Raw genomic sequence first — 20,190 nt, forward strand, 5'->3', positions numbered from 1 at the left:
GTTTCCTTGTAATGTTTGCAATTTGACTTGGAATGTGCTAAATATTAATATTACTCGTGCAAATATGAATTGTGGGAATAGTAATTAAAAAAGAACGGTGGTTGTGTCAAAAAATAGCATTTTGCATGAAATGCACCATTGGAGCAGAATTACTAAAATGTAGCATTTTGACACTATAGCACCTGTTAAAATATAGATTTGGCAGCGGAAAATAACTTTTAGCATTGGAGATGCTCTAAGTAATTTTTGTTAGGTTTTAATTTTTTTTTTTCTTTTTTTTTTTTTTGTAAATATTTTACAATAACAAAATATCAAAAAAATTAAAATATATATTTTTAAAAAATATTTTACCCAAAAATAAAAAATAAAAACTTTGAATATCCATGTTAATTTTCCAACTCTTTTTTACAGTCCCTTAATCTACTAGTGTATGATATTTACTTTCCCTTTTATTTATTTAGTTTTTTATTTTACAATAAAAGCAGTATCACAATTTACAACCAAGCTACCACTCTCTCTCTTAACTTTTCGTCTCTCAAAATCTCAAAACCCTAACAAGCGATGATGACAAGAGGGAAGAAGAGAAATTATCAATCCATTGAAGCGCCGATGTCTAACATTCCCGACGATTTGATCCCCGACGTTCTCTGCCGACTTCCAGTGAAGTCTCTGCTTAGGTTCAGGTGCGTTTCGAAACAATGGCGTGCCCTAATCGACTCCCCTAACTTTATCAATTTGCATCTCAATCAATCACTCAGAACCAACACTAACTGGAGTCTGATTTCTAGACGCTATTCGTTCCAGAACCTCTATTGCATAGGGTACCAATCTCTTGATGATATCCTGAAACATGGTTACCATAATGTTCTACCAGTAAAGCACGAGTACCCTTTTCTGAGATTACCTCACCACTTTAATATAGTAGGTTATTGCAATGGCTTGATGTGTTTGCTTTCTTCTACTTTGAGTAGTATTAAAGCACCCATTTTGTTAAACCCTTCCACCAAGAAACACCAAATTTTACCACCTGAGCCACAAATTTGGAGTTCGTACCCAGTTTATGGATTTGGGTATGATGCTGTAACTGACGACTACAAGATTGTAAGAGTCTCCAGATTTGTTGGGGAGGGTTTTGGCCCTGAAGTAGTAGTTTTTAGTTCGAGATTGAATAAATGGAGAATGAGTCCACATTGTGTTCCTCATTTCCTTAGACATAACTTTTCTGGTGTGTTTTTTAATGGTGCTTTGCATTGGGTAGCTACTCGCCAGCACGAGTCACCTTTGGATAATTATAGTATTTATATTGTTGCTTTTGATCTTGTGGTTGAGAACTTCCGAGAGGTGAAACTCCCAAACCACTCGGATTATGAGACTGTGACTTTGGGGGTTTCGGGTGGATGCTTGTGGGCAGGTTGGATTGATGATGATAACCATGTTCAATTATGGGTTATGAAGGATTACATGGTACAAGAGTCTTGGACCAAACGTTCATTATCTTTCTCTTCACAAGTATGTAAGATTCTTCATAGGTGCCGAGTGAGAATTTTAGCTTATTCAAGTAGCAGCAGCGAAGTACTCGTAATGGAAATTAATAACCAACTCCATTGGTTAGATTTGAAACAACATAAAGTTGTGCATCTTGACATCCCTGCATATGAAAAAGAGCTTTTTATCGCTAGCCTTGTGAAGCTTCCCTGTGATCGAGGAAATGTCATTCTGTAATTTTTCTTCCACAAGTTTGTTGCATTTTGGCAAAGAATTTGGTATTCTCCTTTATTTTTGGTTTAGAAGAAAGTTTGAAATTAATATTTGAAAGATACTATTATCAGGTGGGTAATTCTGATTTCATAATCAAATTTTCAGTTTTGTAGTGCAAGATTTGTTAATGTTAAACTGATTGTTCTCTTTTAGTCAAATTTTCAGTTTTCTAGTGCAAAATCTGTTAATGGTGAGCACCCCTATAATTTATCAATTTATACTAATTGTTCTCTCTCAAAGGTGGAATGTTAATTTGTTGTACTAAACATATGAAGTTTGTATAGTTCTAATCGTCGCCTCTCAGTCCCCAATAATTTTGATATTCATATGCACACACTCACACACATATAGATAATGTGTTACCAGTTACTCCATAGTGCAACTAATTCCTTATTTTATTAAGCATGAGAACAAGTGTTTAAATATGGGAGCAATCACCTGTGGTATAATATAGTTTGTTTCAAGTAGGTAATTGTGATTTCATAATAAGAGGTTTCTAGTGCATCCTTTGTTGTTGGTGAGCCTGAATTTTTGTTTTCTCCACTGTGGAATGTTAATGTTCCGTAGTAAATATAGGAAGTGTTTTTACTTTATAGTTCTAATTTTCTCCGCTTTGTTATGGGCGAGCAAGGGTACAATACTCTTAATGATGATTACAAGATTGTAAAAGTTACTAAGTCTTCTAAGAAACATTAACACAGTCCACTTTGAACTAATTGTTTACAGGTTGAGATCCAATTTGTGGAGAAGGGTTCATGATAATTTCTCTCATCGCCTTAGATATGAGTATATGACTCTGTTGTGCTTGTTCGTGGTGCTTTGCATTGGGTAGCTTGTCGCAGCCTGGGTTACCTATGGACGAATTTATTGCTTCTTTTGATCTTGTGGCTAACAACCTTTGGGTGGTGCAATCCAGTCTTTTGGGATTATTGGTTCGTGTTTTGGATGGATGCCTGTGCTTGGTATGTATTGTTAATTAGCAATTTTGTCCATTTTGTCTCAACAATCTAGCAAGTGTTTGTGTTAAATGTTCTTATTGTAAGTAGTTGCGAAAATGAACTTTCGTCCCATCTCAGCACTCCTTTGAACAACCTCTCTCTCTCTCTCTCTCTTTTTTTTTTTTTTTCGTTAGCAAGAAACACACACACACCCACTTTGCCCTTTTGGGGACTGAAATCCTGGACCTTCTACTTTGGCAGGCGGGGAAGTACCATTGGGCTATAATGCCTTCTGTGTAAAGACCAAAATTGGTTGGTCAGAAACTATAGTTTGAGACCTACAAAATCTGGTTCAGCCCGACTACCATATGGGGTAAAGAGGGGTCATGAATTGTGCATAACATGATAACTTTCTTGAAGAACTGAAACCCTCGACACACTGGGTAAGTCACATGAGTAAAACTGTAACTCTTACACGCCAAACTCAGTTAAAAGGTTCCTGAGGGATGTTTGGAACGCTGCAATGGCAACACCTATTTAAGCCTACACCGTGAACATGATTTTTAAGTCCTCTGTTTTCGATTAGCCACCAATGGATTTTTCCTTTTTAGGCATTCACCCTATACATGATTTTTAAGTCCTCTGTTTTCGATTAGCCACCAATGGATATTTTCTTTTACGCATTCACCCTATACATGATTTTTAAGTCCTCTGTTTTCGATTAGCCACCAATGGATATTTTCTTTTACGCATTCACCCTGAAGTCACATGAACATGATTTGTTGTGTAACCTTTGTTGAGTCCTACCAGAGTAGTGTGCAACTTTAAAAGCGTTAAGTACAACTTATTACAGCACCACTTGTTCTGAACTTCTGGCTAGTCCAATGCTCGTTAATTTTGACAGCAGTGTCAGCGTGTGTTATAAACATATAATTCCAAAGGTTTTTGTGTTTGAAACTTATAATTTCTGAATAATATATGCATTAGTTAAGATTATGCTCTCTTGTGCGTTTTTTATTAGTGTGTATTAGTGTATGTGTTTGCTTGAACTTTAGAAGAAGGAAAAAAAAAAAAGAAAAAAAGATACTTGTAATACTCAACTTCCCCTAATAAAAGTTGAACACCCCCACCGGGACTGATAGGACCATATGTAAATAAAGTACGGAATATTCCGGTAATTTATTATGTGGTGCCCAATCAAATAGAGAGCCTTGTTTTTCCTTGAAAACTCTTCGTTCTCATGGTATCAATACAAATTAAGAATTTTTAGGACTCCCCATTGGCGGGCATGAGTACCACATGAAAGTACTCTCACGACCAAATGGCCTAACGATATCACCCTTTTCTTTCCAAAGAGGAGTTGGGGGTTCGAATCCGGTGAAAATAGATATGTGCATAATTACTTTAACTTCAAAAAAAAAAAAAAATCCTCCCACATTATTGTATATTTTCTCCAACACCACACAGAAACCCCAGTAAATCCTTTAGTACAGTGAGGTGGCATGAGGTAAGAAACTCATGATGACTGCATGTAGTGCTCTTCAGAGCTACTAGCTAGCAAAAGATAAATTAGATAATAAAGGTTAGATTGGTTGGTGCACTCTAAGTGTGTATAGTAGATATATATATATATATATATATATATATAGACAAAAAGGCAATTGATGTTGCCAAGGCAAGCATGCAGGCATGCAGCAGTAGTGGATATATATATATATATATATATTATTATTATTATTATATATATATATAAACACAATGTGATGTTTGAGTTATATATATAGGTACAATTAGTGGTGTAATACTGCTTTGCCAAAATGATCTTTTGTTGTGTGTGTTAATGTCTGAAAGCAATTTCAAAGAAACATTAAATGGTAGACCGAGATTGAGATTGACCTCACAGTGCAGTGGCATTCTGAGACTACTGCATTATATGAATAGTAGTAATTATTATATAAGACATGGGAATTAGGGTACTAGCACTAGTGGCTACATTTATTTTGTGTATGAAATTGGGAAATGCAAAGAGAGACAAAAGGAACAGTCATGAAAAAGTTAGAGGTTGTGGGAGAGAACCATTTGGAGCTAAGTTCCTAGGGTTGTGTTTATGTTCTTTCTCTTTCAATTCTCTCTGACATAATGGAGAGAGAGAGGAAGAGAGAGAGAGAGAGAGAGAGAGAGAGGGAGGTTTTTGGAAACGAAGATAGAGCAAGTGTGTGTGTGTGAGAGAGAGAGAGAGAGGGGGAGGGAGGTTTTTGAAAACGAAGATAGAGCAAGTGTGATTTAATGGTCAAAGGTCACACTGCTTGTATTAGTACCAATTAAATGCACCACTGTTTTCCTATTTATCATTTTAATGGAGTCTGATGGTCTTTATACTGTCTAGGGGACCACTGAAATGACATCACAGACCTTCATTAGTTTGTGATTTGGTATAATATTATATTGTAATTATAAGACTAAAATATAGAAATCTTGTGACATTGATAATAAGCACAAAAATTAAAACCAATAATATTTATAGTCATAATTGTTGCTCACAAAAATTAAAACCAATGATATAATGAAGGAATGGGCATAATTGTTGCTCAAATGCTTTTAAATGTCTTAATGCCCAAGAAAAGATATTTTATACATACAGCCTTCAACCAACAAAAAAAGAGAAGAAAAAAAATGTCAAACCTTGAAAACAGAGTATTTAATTCTACAAAAGCAAGAAAAACAAATTCTTATTATCATCCCATCTGTTCCTTCCTTGCTAGAAAGTGACACATCAATCCCATCTTTTATTAAACAGCCAATTATACCCTTATCCTTTATTTCTTGATGAATCCAGAACTTGTATATAAATAGCTACACCACCCTCCTCACTTACCCAAAAAAAAAAAAAAAAAGCTACACCACCCTCCTCATCTATACACACACACACACACAAAGCACCACCATGGCACTGTTACAACAAGCTGTGTCAACGTTATCAGCCATCTTCTCTAGAGCTTGGTTCCTCCTAGTCATAGCTCATATGGTCGACCAAGGTCATGATGATAACATGAGACAACAATTGAGAATCTGAAACAAGATATGGTGATATCTCTCCTGAGCTTATTCTTCTTATGCCTCTCCTTTCTTTCTTTGGACCCCGCCAAGGCCGTTCGAGTTTTCTTGACCTTGCAAGCCCGTTGCCACTCTGTGCACCGTTCAAATGCTTGGATGCAAGATCTTTCGTTAGGGCTGGTGGAAGTTCTTTTTTCTTTTCTATCCCTCCTGAACTTTTTCTTTAACGTACTCTCACCGTTAGGTTTTGTATATCTCATCACCCTTACAGGTTTGTTTCAGAATGAAAAAACACTTTCTTGTTTTTAGTTTTGCTTGAATATATTTGTTCCAAGGATATGTAAGGAATGATATATATATATATATATATATATAAGACCTTTTGTTTTAATGTGTGTGTTTTTCTGTATTTGTAGCATTTATATCTTGTCTGGCATTTCATGGAATTTGGATGTATCATCCTAAAAATCGAAGTCTAAGTTGTGTAACCATAAGTCTGCTGTATGATATCTGACAGGGAAGGGTGAAGATTAAAATTTTCGCATATGTACCCAAAAAAAATGGAAAAAAATTCCTGATTCTCACAGGATAGAAAAATGAAGCATTTTAGCCATGTTACAACTTTCTAGGTACATTTAACTCATGACAATCAAACCATTTAAAATTCATTGAAACTTGACGACAGCTCGATTCTACAATCCATTAATGTCGATTGGTAAGTTTTTATTTTTATTTTAAGGATTTTGTGTGGCTTTCTACTGGCTACACGTACTTTTTTTTAGCCACTAAACACATGTAACCACAATTTTTTAAAACCAATGCGATTTTTAGCGATAGAGAAACAATTCCAATCAGAAACTTAATGGCATTGGCATAAAACGTCCATTATATCACCTTCAAAGGGCAGATGGGCATATTAAGCATGGGCAGATAGAGAAACAATTCCAATCAGAAACTTAATGGCATTGGCATAAAACGTCCATTATATCACCTTCAAAGGGCAGATGGGCATATTAAGCATATATTAAGCATGATAAATAAAATAAAATAAAAACTAATAGTGCGCAACAAGCCGAAAAATATTAGAATATTCGTGTAGTAGCAGTGCATTAATGTGTTTTCACAACTTGTTTATCATTTTTACCAATTTGCCAACGAAAATACAAAAGCAAAATAATAAAAATAAATAAATAAAAGATTACTATAAATAAATACATAAAAGATTACCAAACATGTCCAAAGTGTATAAAATTTCAATAATAAACTTAAAGAATAAAATAATAAAATATGAAGAAGAGAGAAAGAAGGTACTGTATATAAATCTTTAATGAGTGCAAGAAAAAGAATATATGGGAGAATTTGAAGGGAAAAAGTCTTGTTTTGATTGTGGAAATGAAATGCAATATTAAGGGGAAAAAAAGGAAATGCGATTTTTTTTTTTCAAAGAAAATAAAAAGAAATTTGAATAATAAAAAGACTAAGAAAGAAAAGATATTTAGAATTAAAGATTTTAAAATATATATATATATATATATATATATATATATATATATATATATATATATATATATTGAAGTTTAAACAATTTAAAAGTAAGGGATTATATATGGGGGGAAATACTGATGGCCCAATTTGTTTTACAAGTAAAAGCCCATTCCGGCCTTACTGCTCAAACAGTAAAGCCCGCTTCCAAATTAGCCTTCTCAAAAGAGGCCCAGGATAAAGGCCCGATCGAAGTAACTAGCCGTTGGCAAATCCTCTTTTCAATTTTCGACTTGTTTGATAACTAAATAAATAGGTGTGGTACTAGTCCAGTGGTAAGGCGAATATTGTTTGAGGCCTTTGACATGCATTCAAAACACACCAGCATCACTTCCCCTTTGCCTTTAACGTCTATGATCTAACTCCCTAACCCAACCCCACTAACCATATATGGTCAACTCCCTAACCCCACCCCCACTAACCATTGCCAAGTAAAAAATAAATAAAAATTTTCATATTAATGTCCTTTAAAATTTTTATGAGTATACCTAAATCTTAAGAAATTTAGGGAATTTTGTACAATTAAATTTAATGGCGATTAAAACTTTAAAAAATTTCTTAAAATTTGGGGAATTTTGTACAATTAAATTTAATGGCGATTAAAACTTTAAAAAAATTCTTAAAATTTGGGGAATTTTGTACAATTAAATTTAATGGCGATTAAAACTTTAAAGAGACATAAATGGCTGTTAGACCGTGGCATTCCTTATTTGCAAACATTTAATAATTCAAGGGTAATTTTATTAAGAGGTAATATGCAATTATTATTATTATTATTATTTTTTTTTTTTTGAGAAGATTCCACTTGCAACTTTAAAATATATTAGAATTCTTCAATGATATTTGGAGATAAAACCCGGAACTCAAGGGTCAATTGTCTCTCATTTCATTAGCGATTTCTTTTGCTGAAATAATAGTCAATGTAAATTCATTTTCTCAATATTTGTTATAAAAAAAAAATTTTAAAAAAAATAAAAAAAAAACTTTTAAATGATCTATGGCAACATCAATATGCATATCTTGAGATTGTAAATTTTTACTAACTGAATGAACCGTAAATAATGTCATACCAAATAGGCATACCCAATAAAAACTCAAAAATTTCAAATTTTTTCGTTGGTAAACATTTAGCTTCACTTCTTGTCTTAGGATCTTCGCTTACTTTTTCTAATTGAAGTAAAACATTTCTTATTTGTGGAGCTTGAAATCTTATTGCTTTAAGACTTTCAATTTGACTTTCTCAACGGGTTTGTGACAATGACTTAATAGTTAAACCGGATACACTATCTTGTAAAATTTTCCACTGTTTTGTAGAAGAAAAAAACAATGAATATATACGTTATACCACTCCAAAAAAAGTTATAGCTTTAGGACAAGAGTTGGCCATATCACAAAGTAATAGGTTAATATTATGGCAACCACATGGTGTTTAGAATGCTCTAGGATTTATGTCTAGTAGTTTTTTTTGTACACCTTGATTTTTTCCTTTCATGTTAGAATCCATTATCATATCCTTGTCCTCTTATATTATTAATATCAAGCTCAAAGATTTTTTATTGCATTTATAAGTTAATCAAAAAGGCCTTTTCCAGATATGTCAAAAACTATTAGAAATTCTAAAAAATATTGTTGTACTTTTATTGGAGTTGTCGAAATATCCACATATCATAATACAAGAGACATTTGCTCTTGATGACTTGCATCTGGAGTGCAATCAAATGCTAACATATTTATTAATTCATTTTGTATGTTATGTCCAAGATAGTGATTATGAGTCTCACTGTGTTGAATACGTCGTATATGTTCTTATATTACTGGATCAAACTTTGCAATTATTTCAATAAGGCTTATAAAATTCTCATTATTTTCTTGATATATATATATATTTTTCCCACGAAATACCAAATTATTTTTGGCAAGATTTTTCACAATAACAATAATTTTTTGTAAAACTTTTTTACAATGATTTTTCTCTTTATTAATTTGATCTTGGATGCTTTTATCAATTGTCTTATTCTTTAACAACCTTCTAAATCTACCCAAGTGTTCATGTTAGTAATATGTTCATTTGTTGTTTCGTGATTTTTTACCTTAGCACTAATATTTTTCCAATCTCTAATTCCATCATTAGCTAATTGACTTGTGTTATATTTTGAATTAAACAACTTACAACCATCTAAATCTTTTGAATAAACGAGCAATTTTCTATCATGCTTCTCTCCATTTGGTAATTTTCGAACATAATATGAAGCGAAAAAATGCCTAAAGTTTTCATCTTTTGAAAAATTAAAATCATTAAATCTAATTGGACCATTTTCTACTAATAAATCTCTTACTTTTGTATCAATATTTTTCCATTGTCCAGGATCATATATATTTGTGGAAATATAATATGATTTTTGATTACTAATTTCACTTTCTTCCAATTCTTTTTGTTCTTGATTATTATTGTGAATCAGGTCATTGGTACTTTTTTCTATCACTATTGTACAATCTTCTAATTCTTCTAGATGATTTGATTGTTCATTTGCTGAACTTTCGCTTAAATTTTTTGTTAGGTTTTGATTATTAGTTGTAACAAATTTATCTATATCTTTCTTCTGAGATTGAATTAGTTTATATATTCTTCACTTTTTTCTGAAGTTTTTCAAATCCATATTCATATTTTCTAGTAAACAGATTCTACCATAAAATATGGGTAAAAATAGTCATAACTCACAAACAAATATACAAATATATGAAAAATATAGATATATTCAAATTTATAATAACAAAAGTTAGAAAAACTAAAAAATAATTAAAGAAAAAGAACAATATAACCTGATTTAAAAAGTTCCAATTCAATGCTGTTGCAAATTCTTCAATACAAGAAAAGTGCGTTCAAATTGAGACTAATGAATATTGAGTCTAGAAAAAAAGAAAATTGTAAAGTGTAATAAGAGATGACTTGTAACTTGTTGGGTTTGATGAAAATGGGAGAATGAATGTGAGAAATAAAAACTAGAAAAAGAGAATATGGAAAGTTTCTTCACTTCCCCATGCTAACATCTTTTAATATTTGGTGCAACTAATATATATATAAAAAAAAGTGTACAAGATAGAGAAAGAAAAAAAAAAATATTTTTTAAGAATATAAACATTTGGGCTCATATTAAGTGTGTGTATTTGTTAGGGTTTAAGAAGGAGAGAGAATTTGAGAGAAAAAAATAGTTATTTTAGGAGATAAATTTGGTTAAAGTTTAATTAAAAAGCCTGAATGATAATGATGATGAGGAGAGAGAAAACAAATATATATATAGGAGATAAATTCTTTAGAATTAATATTTAACAATGTTAAGAAACAATTAATACAATATAACTTATATTAGAGAACTATAATATTTAGGAGCCATTGGCTTTCTTATTGACTTAGGCCTTAAGCGGCCGCCTAAGGCTCAAGCCGTCCTGCATCATTCAATGTTGAAGGAATGGTACTACTCCATGAAAGCAAGAATACTTGAAAACAGTTCTTTTTTAGTTGAGAGCTGAGAAAATTAAATTCTTTTTGGACAAGAATTTTGATAGTCTAACAAAAAAATTACCATATTGGTCACAACTCTAAAATAGAAGCCTAATAAATTTCTTAATTACAAACAAACAACTTGCTCTACAAGTTTACAGTAATTAGGGAAGCAATTCTCCAAGGAAACAAATTACTGTATTTAGTTTCAAAACTTTTAAAAAAATTTAAATATATATATATATATATAGATATTAAATATGTGAGACTATTGAACTCCCTGATTCAGTTATAACTTTCCATGTGTGCCTGTCAGAACTCCAACTTCAATTAAAAACAGATTCTCTCCTAGCCAATAGACTCTTCGTTCCGTTCGCAGAGGAGAGAGAGAGGACTCTGGTTTTATTTCCTCTGTTTTAGAATCATCGAAAGGTAAGATTGAGAGTAATTTTGTCTGTCGTTTGCTGTTATTTCACTCATGTACACTCTCTCTCGGCGAAGATATTCATGTTTTTGTTGCTGTATATTTATGTGTGTGTATATATATATAATATAATGTATATACACTGCACGCAATAGTTTAATTCTTACTGTATTGGTTGAGATTTGTATATTTGATCCCTGTGATTCTAATACTGTTGCTTTCTCTCCCTCGTCCATCAATTTATGAGGTTAATACTTTTGTTTTATTTTTAATCTGTTTATTTATTCCTGGCTAGCTTAAATTTCCGACCTCCATTGTGTTCTCTACTACTCCTTATTGTTATTTTTGTATCTTGTATTAGTGTTTATCATATGAAATCTTTTGATTTTTTTTTTTTTTTAATTAAAACTTTTGTGGTAGTTTTTTTTTTTCTCTATTCCATCTAGCTTTTCTCTACTCTTTTGGAATTTAATATTCCACAAAAAAATACCAGACTTTTGTTGAACCATGCTCATATATATATATACACACACACATATACACACATAAATATGTAATACACACATATACACATAAATATGTCATACATCATATGCATGGTTTCCGAGGTAAGTAAATTTCAATATAATGGGCGTGCCAAAGTTGGAAGCAATGATTAATGGCCATATATGTCACAAGCTCTCAGTGTACAAACTACAAAGCAGGAACCATTTTTGAGAAAAATTTAATTACATTATTTGGGATTACGTGGTTCTGACCAATAACAGATTGCTACATAACAAAAATAAATAAATACTTGAATAAAGCAAGCAAATGAATAAATTATTCGATGGTCCTCAGGACCTGACCCACCAATCAACTACCAAGTGGTCCACGACCATATAATAATTTCTCATAAATGAGTCTTTCTCATTAATGAGTCTTTTAAGTCTACGTTGCTTGTACCTTTAACTTGAAGTAACTTCCATTTATTGTAATTCCATCCCTCTACTTTTCCATAGACTTGTGTTGCATGACTAATATTTTATTGATGATGTTAATTTTTGTTTTATAATGCTTCTTGTACTTATAATTTTGATACATATACTCTTGTACAAAATGATAAGCACTGAAATCACGTTCAGCTTCTAATTGTTACTCTTATTGGATCAATTATTTTCCTGTGTCAGATTATTTTAATTGTGTTATGAGTTACATCAATTATTCTTGATGTAACTCAAAAGCACTGAAATCAATTATTCTTCAGGATCGTTCTCGAACAATATTTTTCTAATCGTCATTTATTTATTTAAATTAGAGAACCTTTCATGACAATCTGCAGGGTTCCGTTTGCTTTCCATACAATTTTCTTGATTTATTGGCATTTTTAAGGATATATTTCAATTCTTTATCTACCCCAAATATTTGGAGTAGTGGGGCAGTACTCCTGGGATGAATTTTAGCTATTGCAAGGCAAACTTTAGATCCTATTTATGTATAAACTTGTGTTATAGTTATTTTAGATATGAAAAAATTGTATTTGGGAAGGATTTGGAGGGAATATGATTGTAGATTGTAAAATCATGTTGATTTTTTATTTGTTTATTCATGTAATATTTGGTTAAGAGTCTACCAAGTTGAATGTGGCTAAACTACACCATAATAGAGGTTGTGTGATCATCAAATCAGCACCTTCAGGCTCTTTGCCCTTGCTTTCAAGTGATTTTAATTATATCAGATGTTTAACATTTGCTTTTAAGTAATTAAAGAAAGTGATTTTGATTTTCATATTTTTTTAGTACAGAGTAGTCTGTGAAATTAAAAATAATAATAGATGATTTTAATTATGGGTTATATCTCTTTCGTTTATGTTTCTTTTGGCTCAAGTCTTGAAACGATGCCTAAGCCATTGCATTTGCATGGATATGTATGTGTTTAATTACTATTATTTTTGTTGATAATATTAATTTTGTTTTGTATTATTTTTTTATACAAAAGATTTTGATACAGATACTCCTATACAAATGCAAATGTTGCTGAGATCATTTTGACTTCTAATTGTCACTCTTGTTTAGTCAATTATTTGTCTGCTCAGATTATTTGAAACTGTGTTAGTTGTTTCATTTTCTCAAATTTTCCTTTCCTTAGTGTAGTAAATCAAAATCATATGAAATTCTGCAGATAATCTCCTTTTAGAGAAATTTTCAAAACTTTTTGCAGCGGTCCCTTTGCTTAATTAATTGACAATCTGTGATTTTAAACATGATGCTTATTATTTTTCTTCTACTCAATTTTTTAGGTTACTGGTTCAAGTAAAAGATGGAGAAATCAGGTACTGAGAAGACAGGCAAACACCTGACTTCCTACTCAGAACAAGTGGAGCCTCCTAAGCGTTCGATAATCAGCAGGCGTGGGTTTGGAAGTGCTGGACGACGCATTTCTTTGCTCACAAACCACTTCAAAGTTTCTGTCAGACGCCCAGATGAAATATTTTACCAGTATAGTGTACGCTTACATGTCCCGATTTTTAGTATTTCAGAGCCAGGAATAGTTTGGTGTGAAATTTCTTAATCCACATTACGTGCAGGTTTCAATTAGTTATGAAGATGGAAAAGTTGTAGAGAACAAGGGAATTGGAAGAAAAATAATTGACAAACTTTACCAGACATACAATTCTGAACTTGCAGGAAAGAGAGGTGCATATGATGGAGAGAATACTCTGTATACAGTTGGGCCTCTTCCACAAAACAATTTTGAGTTCACAGTGGTGGTTGAGGATTCATTTGCAAACCGGTATTGCTTTCTCTTTTTAGTAGAAAGTTTTTTCTTCACTATTTTAATTATCACTGATCCATTACCTTGCATTCTGATATCTAATTATTTACCATGACTTATGATTCATTCTTCATTTACTGTTAGTGGTAGCCCTTCTCACATTGGGAGCCCCAGTGAGTCTAGTAAGAGGTCAAAGCGTTCTTTTCGAGAGAAAATTTTCAAGGTAAAGATAAATTATGCTGCTAAAATACCTTTGAAGTCCATCTCTCTTGCCCTCCAAGGAAGAGGGGGTGAACATGTTGAGGATGCACTAAGAGTGCTTGACATCATACTGAGGCAGCAAGCAGCTAAGAGGTAGTTTTATAAATTTCCCCTTCGTTTCGTGTCTTCTGTCATTTTTCGTGTTGCTGCCAGCTTTTATTTGTTAAAAATATACATGTTGAATGCAGTGGATGCCTTCTGGTGAGGCAATCATTTTTTCAAGACGACTCGAGGAATTTCACTGATGTTGGAGGTGGTGTAAAGGCCTGTCGGGGTTTTCATTCCAGCTTTCGCCCAACTCAGGGTGGTTTGTCCCTGAACATGGGTATAACTCGAAACATGTCCTAAAGAATCATTGCTGCATCTTCTTGTGTATTCCCTTTTGCTGTAATTTGATCTTTGTTAATGCTGCTACATTTCCTTGTGCAGATGTAACGACAACCATGATCCTATCGCCTGGGCCTGTGATTGATTTTCTGCTAGCTAACCAGAATGTACGCGAGCCTCGCTTTATTGACTGGGCAAAGGTAATAAACTATTAAAATGGTTCACGTTGTTTTTATATTTTTTTTTGTTGTTTTTGTCCCCCAGCATTTTGACTTGATGGTGGACATGTACAGGCTAAGAGAATGCTGAAAAATATGAGGATTACAACAATGCACATCAAAAGGGAATTTAAGATCACAGGTCTAAGTGAAAAGCCTTGTAATCAGCAATTGTAAGTGTTTGTTATTTTCTGTGGAATTTATTTCTCCTCTTCTTTTTTCTCTCTTTCCACCTGAAGAAATTTAATCCAACTTTGTTTCGCTTTCCTCAAGTTTTCCTTTGAAAGTAAAAAATGGTGATGGTGGGAAAGATGGACAGACTATAGATATTACTGTCTATGAGTATTTTACCAAACACCGTGAAATAAAACTTGGCTATTCTGCATGCATGCCATGCCTTGATGTTGGCAAACCAAAGCGGCCCAACTATCTGCCTTTAGAGGTGTGTGTGGTTCTTGCAGCATTCTGTTTTTTTTTTTTTTTTGTTTTTTTTCTTTTCTCTTTGTTTAATTACCCTCTGGCCTCTCTAAAAGATTTGAATTTGTTTCCTTTTATTCTAGCTATGTTCACTCGTTTCTCTTCAACGCTATACAAAGGCATTATCTTCAACGCAGAGGTCAAATTTAGTTGAGAAGTCGAGGCAAAAGCCTCAGGAACGAATGCGAGTTGTGACTGATGTAAAGTTTTCTTCAACACCTTTCTAATCCTTTTAAGTTTTATGGAATTACTGCTTACTACCTAGTATGGCAGGCTGTGAGAACACACCGTTATGAGGACGACCCCATCCTTGCTGCTTGTGGCATTTCAATTGAGAAGCAGCTTACTCAAGTTGATGGCCGTGTCCTCGAGGCACCAAAGGTAGGTATTCCCTTTCTCTTGAAAGGGATGTGTTTGTTGCAAGTTTTTAAATACAAAATTGACCAACAGTGTGCTTATAGATCTATTTTCACTTCTAATATACAGTTGAAGGTTGGCAGTGGTCAAGATTGCTTCCCCCGTAATGGACGATGGAATTATAATAACAAGGTATTACTTTGGTTCCTTGAAAATATGGGATGAAAAATTGTTGAGAGAGAAATGATTCAATCGACTCCTTTTTTTGCATCTAATATATAAAACTAATAAACTATGATATCTAATTTTCCTGTTTATAATTTTTATGAAGCAACTCTTCCATACTATCCCGATAAGAAGCTGGGCAGTTGTCAACTTCTCTGCTCGTTGTGATACGAGTCATGTTTCCAGAGAGCTTATTAATTGCGGAAGGAACAAAGGCATTGTATGTCACACACTATTTTTTCTCTCCATTAGATGGGAACTGTTTTTCATGTTTTGCTTGACAATGTGGGTTTTTTTTTTTTTTTTTTTTTTTTTTTTTTTTTTTTTTTTTTTTGCAGCAAATTGAACGCCCGGAGATGCTAATCGAGGAAGAACAACATTGTAGAAGAAAAAGCCCCAATGAACGAGTTGAAAAGATGTTTGAACAGCTTAAGGCAAAGCTTTCAAAGACTCCTCACTTTATTCTCTGTGTCCTGCCGGAGCGGAAGAATTCTGACATTTATGGTATGATTGTTGTTGTTGTTGCCCTTTTTCTTTTTCTTTTTTTTTCCTTAATTGTTTTTAAAGGTAATTTAATTATATTTTTCTAAATTTTATGAAGGACCATGGAAGAAGAAATGTCTATGTGATTTTGGAATCGTCACACAATGTATGTCCCCTATCAAGATTAATGACCAGTACTTGACGAATTTGCTTCTTAAAATCAATTCCAAGGTATTTTTTGGAGTTAAAAACTTTTGTAATTGTAAGGTAATTAGTTTTTAATTTATCTTAAACAATTACTGATTATTTTATTTGGTTTGTTTTTATAGATTGGCGGGGTCAATTCCTTGTTGGCAAATGAGCGCCCCTCTCGTATCCCCATGATCAAAGACACTCCAACAATGATTTTGGGTATGGACGTTTCTCATGGCTCACCTGGTCGATCAGATGTCCCATCAATTGCTGCGGTACTTCTCCTATGCTATTCTTGTACATTGTTTATTTTTAATTATTATTATTATTATTTTTTGATAAGTTATTTTTAATTATTATTGCAGTATGTTAAGTGACTAGCTTAACTGCTTAATAAATTGGTCTGCTAATGTAATATGTTCAGGTTGTTGGATCTCTATCTTGGCCACATGTATCGAGGTACAGAGCAGTTGTACGAACACAACCGTCTAAGGTGGAGATGATTGAATCTCTTTTCAAACCTTTAGCAAATGGGGAGGATGATGGTATCATGAGGTACTTCTAGACTTCTAGTATAGGATGAATTTCTGTACCAAAATAGGAATTGAGTTGGATATATAGATTTTGAATTACCATTATTCAGGGAGCTGCTTATGGATTTCTATGACACAAGCAATGGACGAAAACCTACTCAGATAATTGTCTTCAGGTATTGCTACATTGTTGTTTGAATACTTCTCTTTCTGACTTATCGTTTTGCCATTTGTTTTGAGGGTGAAATTTTGTTATGGAATAACATTTATAATATTACATCCGGATATCATATTGTTTTTCCTTTGTTATCTATATATAGGGACTGCTACTATATGTCAATTCCTATCTTGAAATGCTATTTCATAGATAAACTACTTCACTAAAGATCACGTGAGAATGTCAGATGAGTTATAGGAAGAGAGTGAAAATTGCACTCTCTGCTGTCATCTTCATCAGAAATTAATTTTGGGTTAATATCCGGAATCCTTGCTTGCAGTCTGTGTTGTATCCTCAGTCCCATAGGGTTCAAATGTTCATACCTGAATTCAATATTAGGTGTTGAATGCAATGTTGCTGCATTTTCGTCTTTTCATTTTTTTCCCACTTCTTTTTTTATACATATAAAGTGAAACTACGTCACTGAGGTAAAAGAGATTCGGTTTTTAGTTTTGTAATCTCGCATAGTTGCACCTAAGCAGATCGATTTTTTGTCCCTTGTTTGAACTTTGAACTATTTGATTTATATTTAAGCTCCGACAATGTGATTTTTGATATTTGTTTGAGTGAATTATGATTATTTTTTTATGGAGATTATCTAATCCCGTTTCTTTACTTTTCCTTTTTTCTTAGGGATGGAGTGAGCGAGTCACAATTTAATCAAGTTCTGGACAATGAGCTGGATCAAATGACAAAGGTTCTTTATATTCATCATCATCAAATTAATTTATAAGTTTTAATAGTTTATTGAAAAAAGTTAGACTTCTATTTTCTGAGGATATTTGGAGTCAATTATCGTATATATTGGGCTTTTTGGCTTTTGCTTGGTGCAAAGCCTGTAGCTCGATTTGCCAAGCATGAGAGCATGGGGTCAAGACTAAGGACAGGCACTTTGTGCCAATAACGTCAAAGTGTATTGCATTCATGCTTCTCTCAACAACCTTGGCTAGTGAGATCACAGTGTCCTTTCTATAGGGGTCGCGATACTTGACACAACACATTAAATGAGTTGATACTTGACATAATACATGTTAAATGAGTTTAGTTTTTGACTTAGTCGTATTCAGATCAGAATTGTGTTGATCAGAATTGACACACTTCAACCCGTTTATAAGATGATTAGGTAAACGTGTAAGGTCAACAATTTATTTACTTGCCAACCTGTTGACCCTAGTACAACAACAACTTAATTATATGATGTTTGCATCTGCTAATAATGGTCTTGGTTCTGCATTTTATTTTTGGGGCATATGATTGTAGGTCACCTGTAGCATCTGCTAATAATGGAAAGTTTACTGCAGGCTTATTTACATCTTGACGGATCTGACATTCCCAAATTTACAGTGATTGTGGCTCAGAAGAATCACCACACAAAGCTATTTCAAGCTGGTGGTGCGCCAGAAAATGTTCCACCTGGTCTGCTACTCAATGGTGTTGTTTTTGCTTATATTGTACTTAATGTGTTAGCTTGTGCTAAAGTGCTCTTCCATCTCTCTATCTGTCCTCTGTCCAGGAACTGTTGTTGACACAAAAGTTGTGCATCCAAGACACTATGACTTCTACATGTGTGCACATGCTGGGATGATTGTGAGTTGTTACCTTCTTTGGTTACTATCTTTTTCATTTTTTTGTTTTATCTTTATATTTATTTATTTATTTTAATTAAAATGACAGGGAACTTCTCGGCCTGCACATTATAATGTCTTGCTTGATGAGATTGGTTTTTCTCCTGATGACCTGCAAAATCTTATCCACTCACTATCATACGTGTAAGCTTTCAATCTGCCATATGTGTCTCTACCCTTTGGTGTTTGGATCCTCTGTTGTTACAGCACGTGTGTTGTTTTACATAGCATCGGGACTTGTGTCTATGATATTTTTGCCTAGTAAAAAGAGCATTAATATGTTCATTTTGGCCCTTTTCAGGTACCAAAGGAGCACTACTGCTGTCTCAATAGGTATATTCACCAATTTTATTAAATTCTCCCATTTAAAAATAATGCAAAAAATAGATATTGTTAATAAATGTAGTAGAATTTAAGTTGGTTGGTTAGATAGTAATTCTGCATCTCAGTGGTAGTGTTTTTCCTTTCTCCAGTGGCACCAGTCTGTTATGCCCACCTAGCAGCTGCTCAGATGGCTCAATTTATGAAATTTGAGGACTTATCGGAAACTTCTTCGGGACAGAGAAGCTTTACTGCAGTAGGCAGTGCACTTGTTCCTGAAATGCCCAGGTTGCATAACAATGTAAAGTGTTCTATGTTCTTCTGTTAAGGTGGTGATGACTTGTAACTCTTCTAACCTTAATAGTATATCAACAAGCCCTAGTTGGTGATATATGCGTCAGTGAGATCCCAGTTCTTGAGCACAGATGGTGTAAACCAGCTGTGAGGTTCAGTTAAAAGCAGTGAAGCATCAACGTCGTGGTGGCTGTGTGATTATATTTAAAGGGAAGGGAAATGGGGCTGCTTATAGTTTGGCTAGAATTGCTTTGTTTATGGAGGCAAATGTTTGGCTTTATTTATTTATTTATTTTATAAAAAAAGTGATTAATAGCCTGTTTGGTGATCACAGAAGTGTTAGTCATACAATGGGGACGAAATTCCACTCACAGTTTTAAAAATACATATAATTTGTGTTTTTGCCAAAAGTTTTATGGGTCAAAATATCTGCCACAAAAGGCATTATTTTTATGCAGACAAACACAATTAAACTAAAGTTTTGAATGTTGGCTTTCAAGTAAATTGTGGACATTTTGGCGGAGAAAGGGAAGGGTGAAGGAATTTGAAAGAGTATAAAAACAATTGAAGTAAAAATACCTTTTTATGACAGAAGGTGGAAGGTCAAAGAAAATAATAAGATAATAATAGTCGAGAAAATTCTCTGTCCTGTAGATAAACTCAATTAATCAATGAAGCTATTTGCACTTTA

The 20,190-nt window shown here is 33.2% G+C and overlaps 2 protein-coding genes across 5 annotated transcripts; both read left to right on the forward strand.

The window, feature by feature from the left end:
* Positions 1–409: 409 nt before the first annotated feature.
* LOC132308006 (F-box protein CPR1-like) lies at positions 410–6,558 on the forward strand. 4 transcript variants are annotated; one of them, XR_009482356.1, is made up of 3 exons: positions 416–1,718; positions 2,485–2,720; positions 2,958–6,558. XR_009482356.1 is itself a non-coding variant. In XM_059805946.1 (2 exons), the coding sequence occupies exons 1-2, from the start codon at positions 562–564 to the stop codon at positions 2,588–2,590; spliced, it is 1,263 nt and encodes a 420-aa protein (XP_059661929.1). In that variant the 5' UTR covers positions 416–561; the 3' UTR covers positions 2,591–2,883. The 4 variants fall into 4 exon arrangements, 1 of the variants encoding a protein (XP_059661929.1); XR_009482357.1 differs by lacking the exon at positions 2,958–6,558 and having other exon boundaries at positions 410–1,829; positions 2,485–2,883; XM_059805946.1 differs by lacking the exon at positions 2,958–6,558 and having other exon boundaries at positions 2,485–2,883.
* A 6,955-nt stretch (positions 6,559–13,513) lies between these two features.
* LOC132309856 (protein argonaute 16-like) lies at positions 13,514–19,533 on the forward strand. The gene is made up of 22 exons (XM_059808118.1): positions 13,514–13,699; positions 13,782–13,987; positions 14,114–14,323; positions 14,419–14,555; positions 14,660–14,757; positions 14,851–14,948; positions 15,049–15,217; positions 15,336–15,452; positions 15,526–15,633; positions 15,739–15,801; positions 15,941–16,054; positions 16,173–16,338; positions 16,436–16,548; positions 16,647–16,784; positions 16,934–17,064; positions 17,153–17,218; positions 17,893–17,956; positions 18,561–18,675; positions 18,773–18,846; positions 18,934–19,028; positions 19,186–19,217; positions 19,358–19,533. The coding sequence occupies exons 1-22, from the start codon at positions 13,514–13,516 to the stop codon at positions 19,531–19,533; spliced, it is 2,676 nt and encodes an 891-aa protein (XP_059664101.1).
* Positions 19,534–20,190: the final 657 nt, after the last annotated feature.

Source organism: Cornus florida, unplaced genomic scaffold (genome assembly GCF_030987335.1).
Source record: "Cornus florida cultivar Cherokee Brave unplaced genomic scaffold, ASM3098733v1 CherokeeBrave_3.0.0_Hap2_Chr05, whole genome shotgun sequence".
Classification (NCBI taxonomy): Eukaryota; Viridiplantae; Streptophyta; class Magnoliopsida; order Cornales; family Cornaceae; genus Cornus; species Cornus florida.

Excerpts from the sequence above, each read along its gene's own strand:
- LOC132308006 (XM_059805946.1), top strand. The coding sequence starts at position 562 with ATGATGACAAGAGGGAAGAAGAGAAATTATCAATCCATTGAAGCGCCG. Across the intron at positions 1,719-2,484 it reads GATCGAGGAAATGTCATTCT|GTTGAGATCCAATTTGTGGA; the intron begins GTAATTTTTCTT and ends AATTGTTTACAG.
- LOC132309856 (XM_059808118.1), top strand. The coding sequence starts at position 13,514 with ATGGAGAAATCAGGTACTGAGAAGACAGGCAAACACCTGACTTCCTAC. Across the intron at positions 15,634-15,738 it reads GTGTCCTCGAGGCACCAAAG|TTGAAGGTTGGCAGTGGTCA; the intron begins GTAGGTATTCCC and ends TCTAATATACAG. Across the intron at positions 16,785-16,933 it reads ATGTCCCATCAATTGCTGCG|GTTGTTGGATCTCTATCTTG; the intron begins GTACTTCTCCTA and ends TAATATGTTCAG.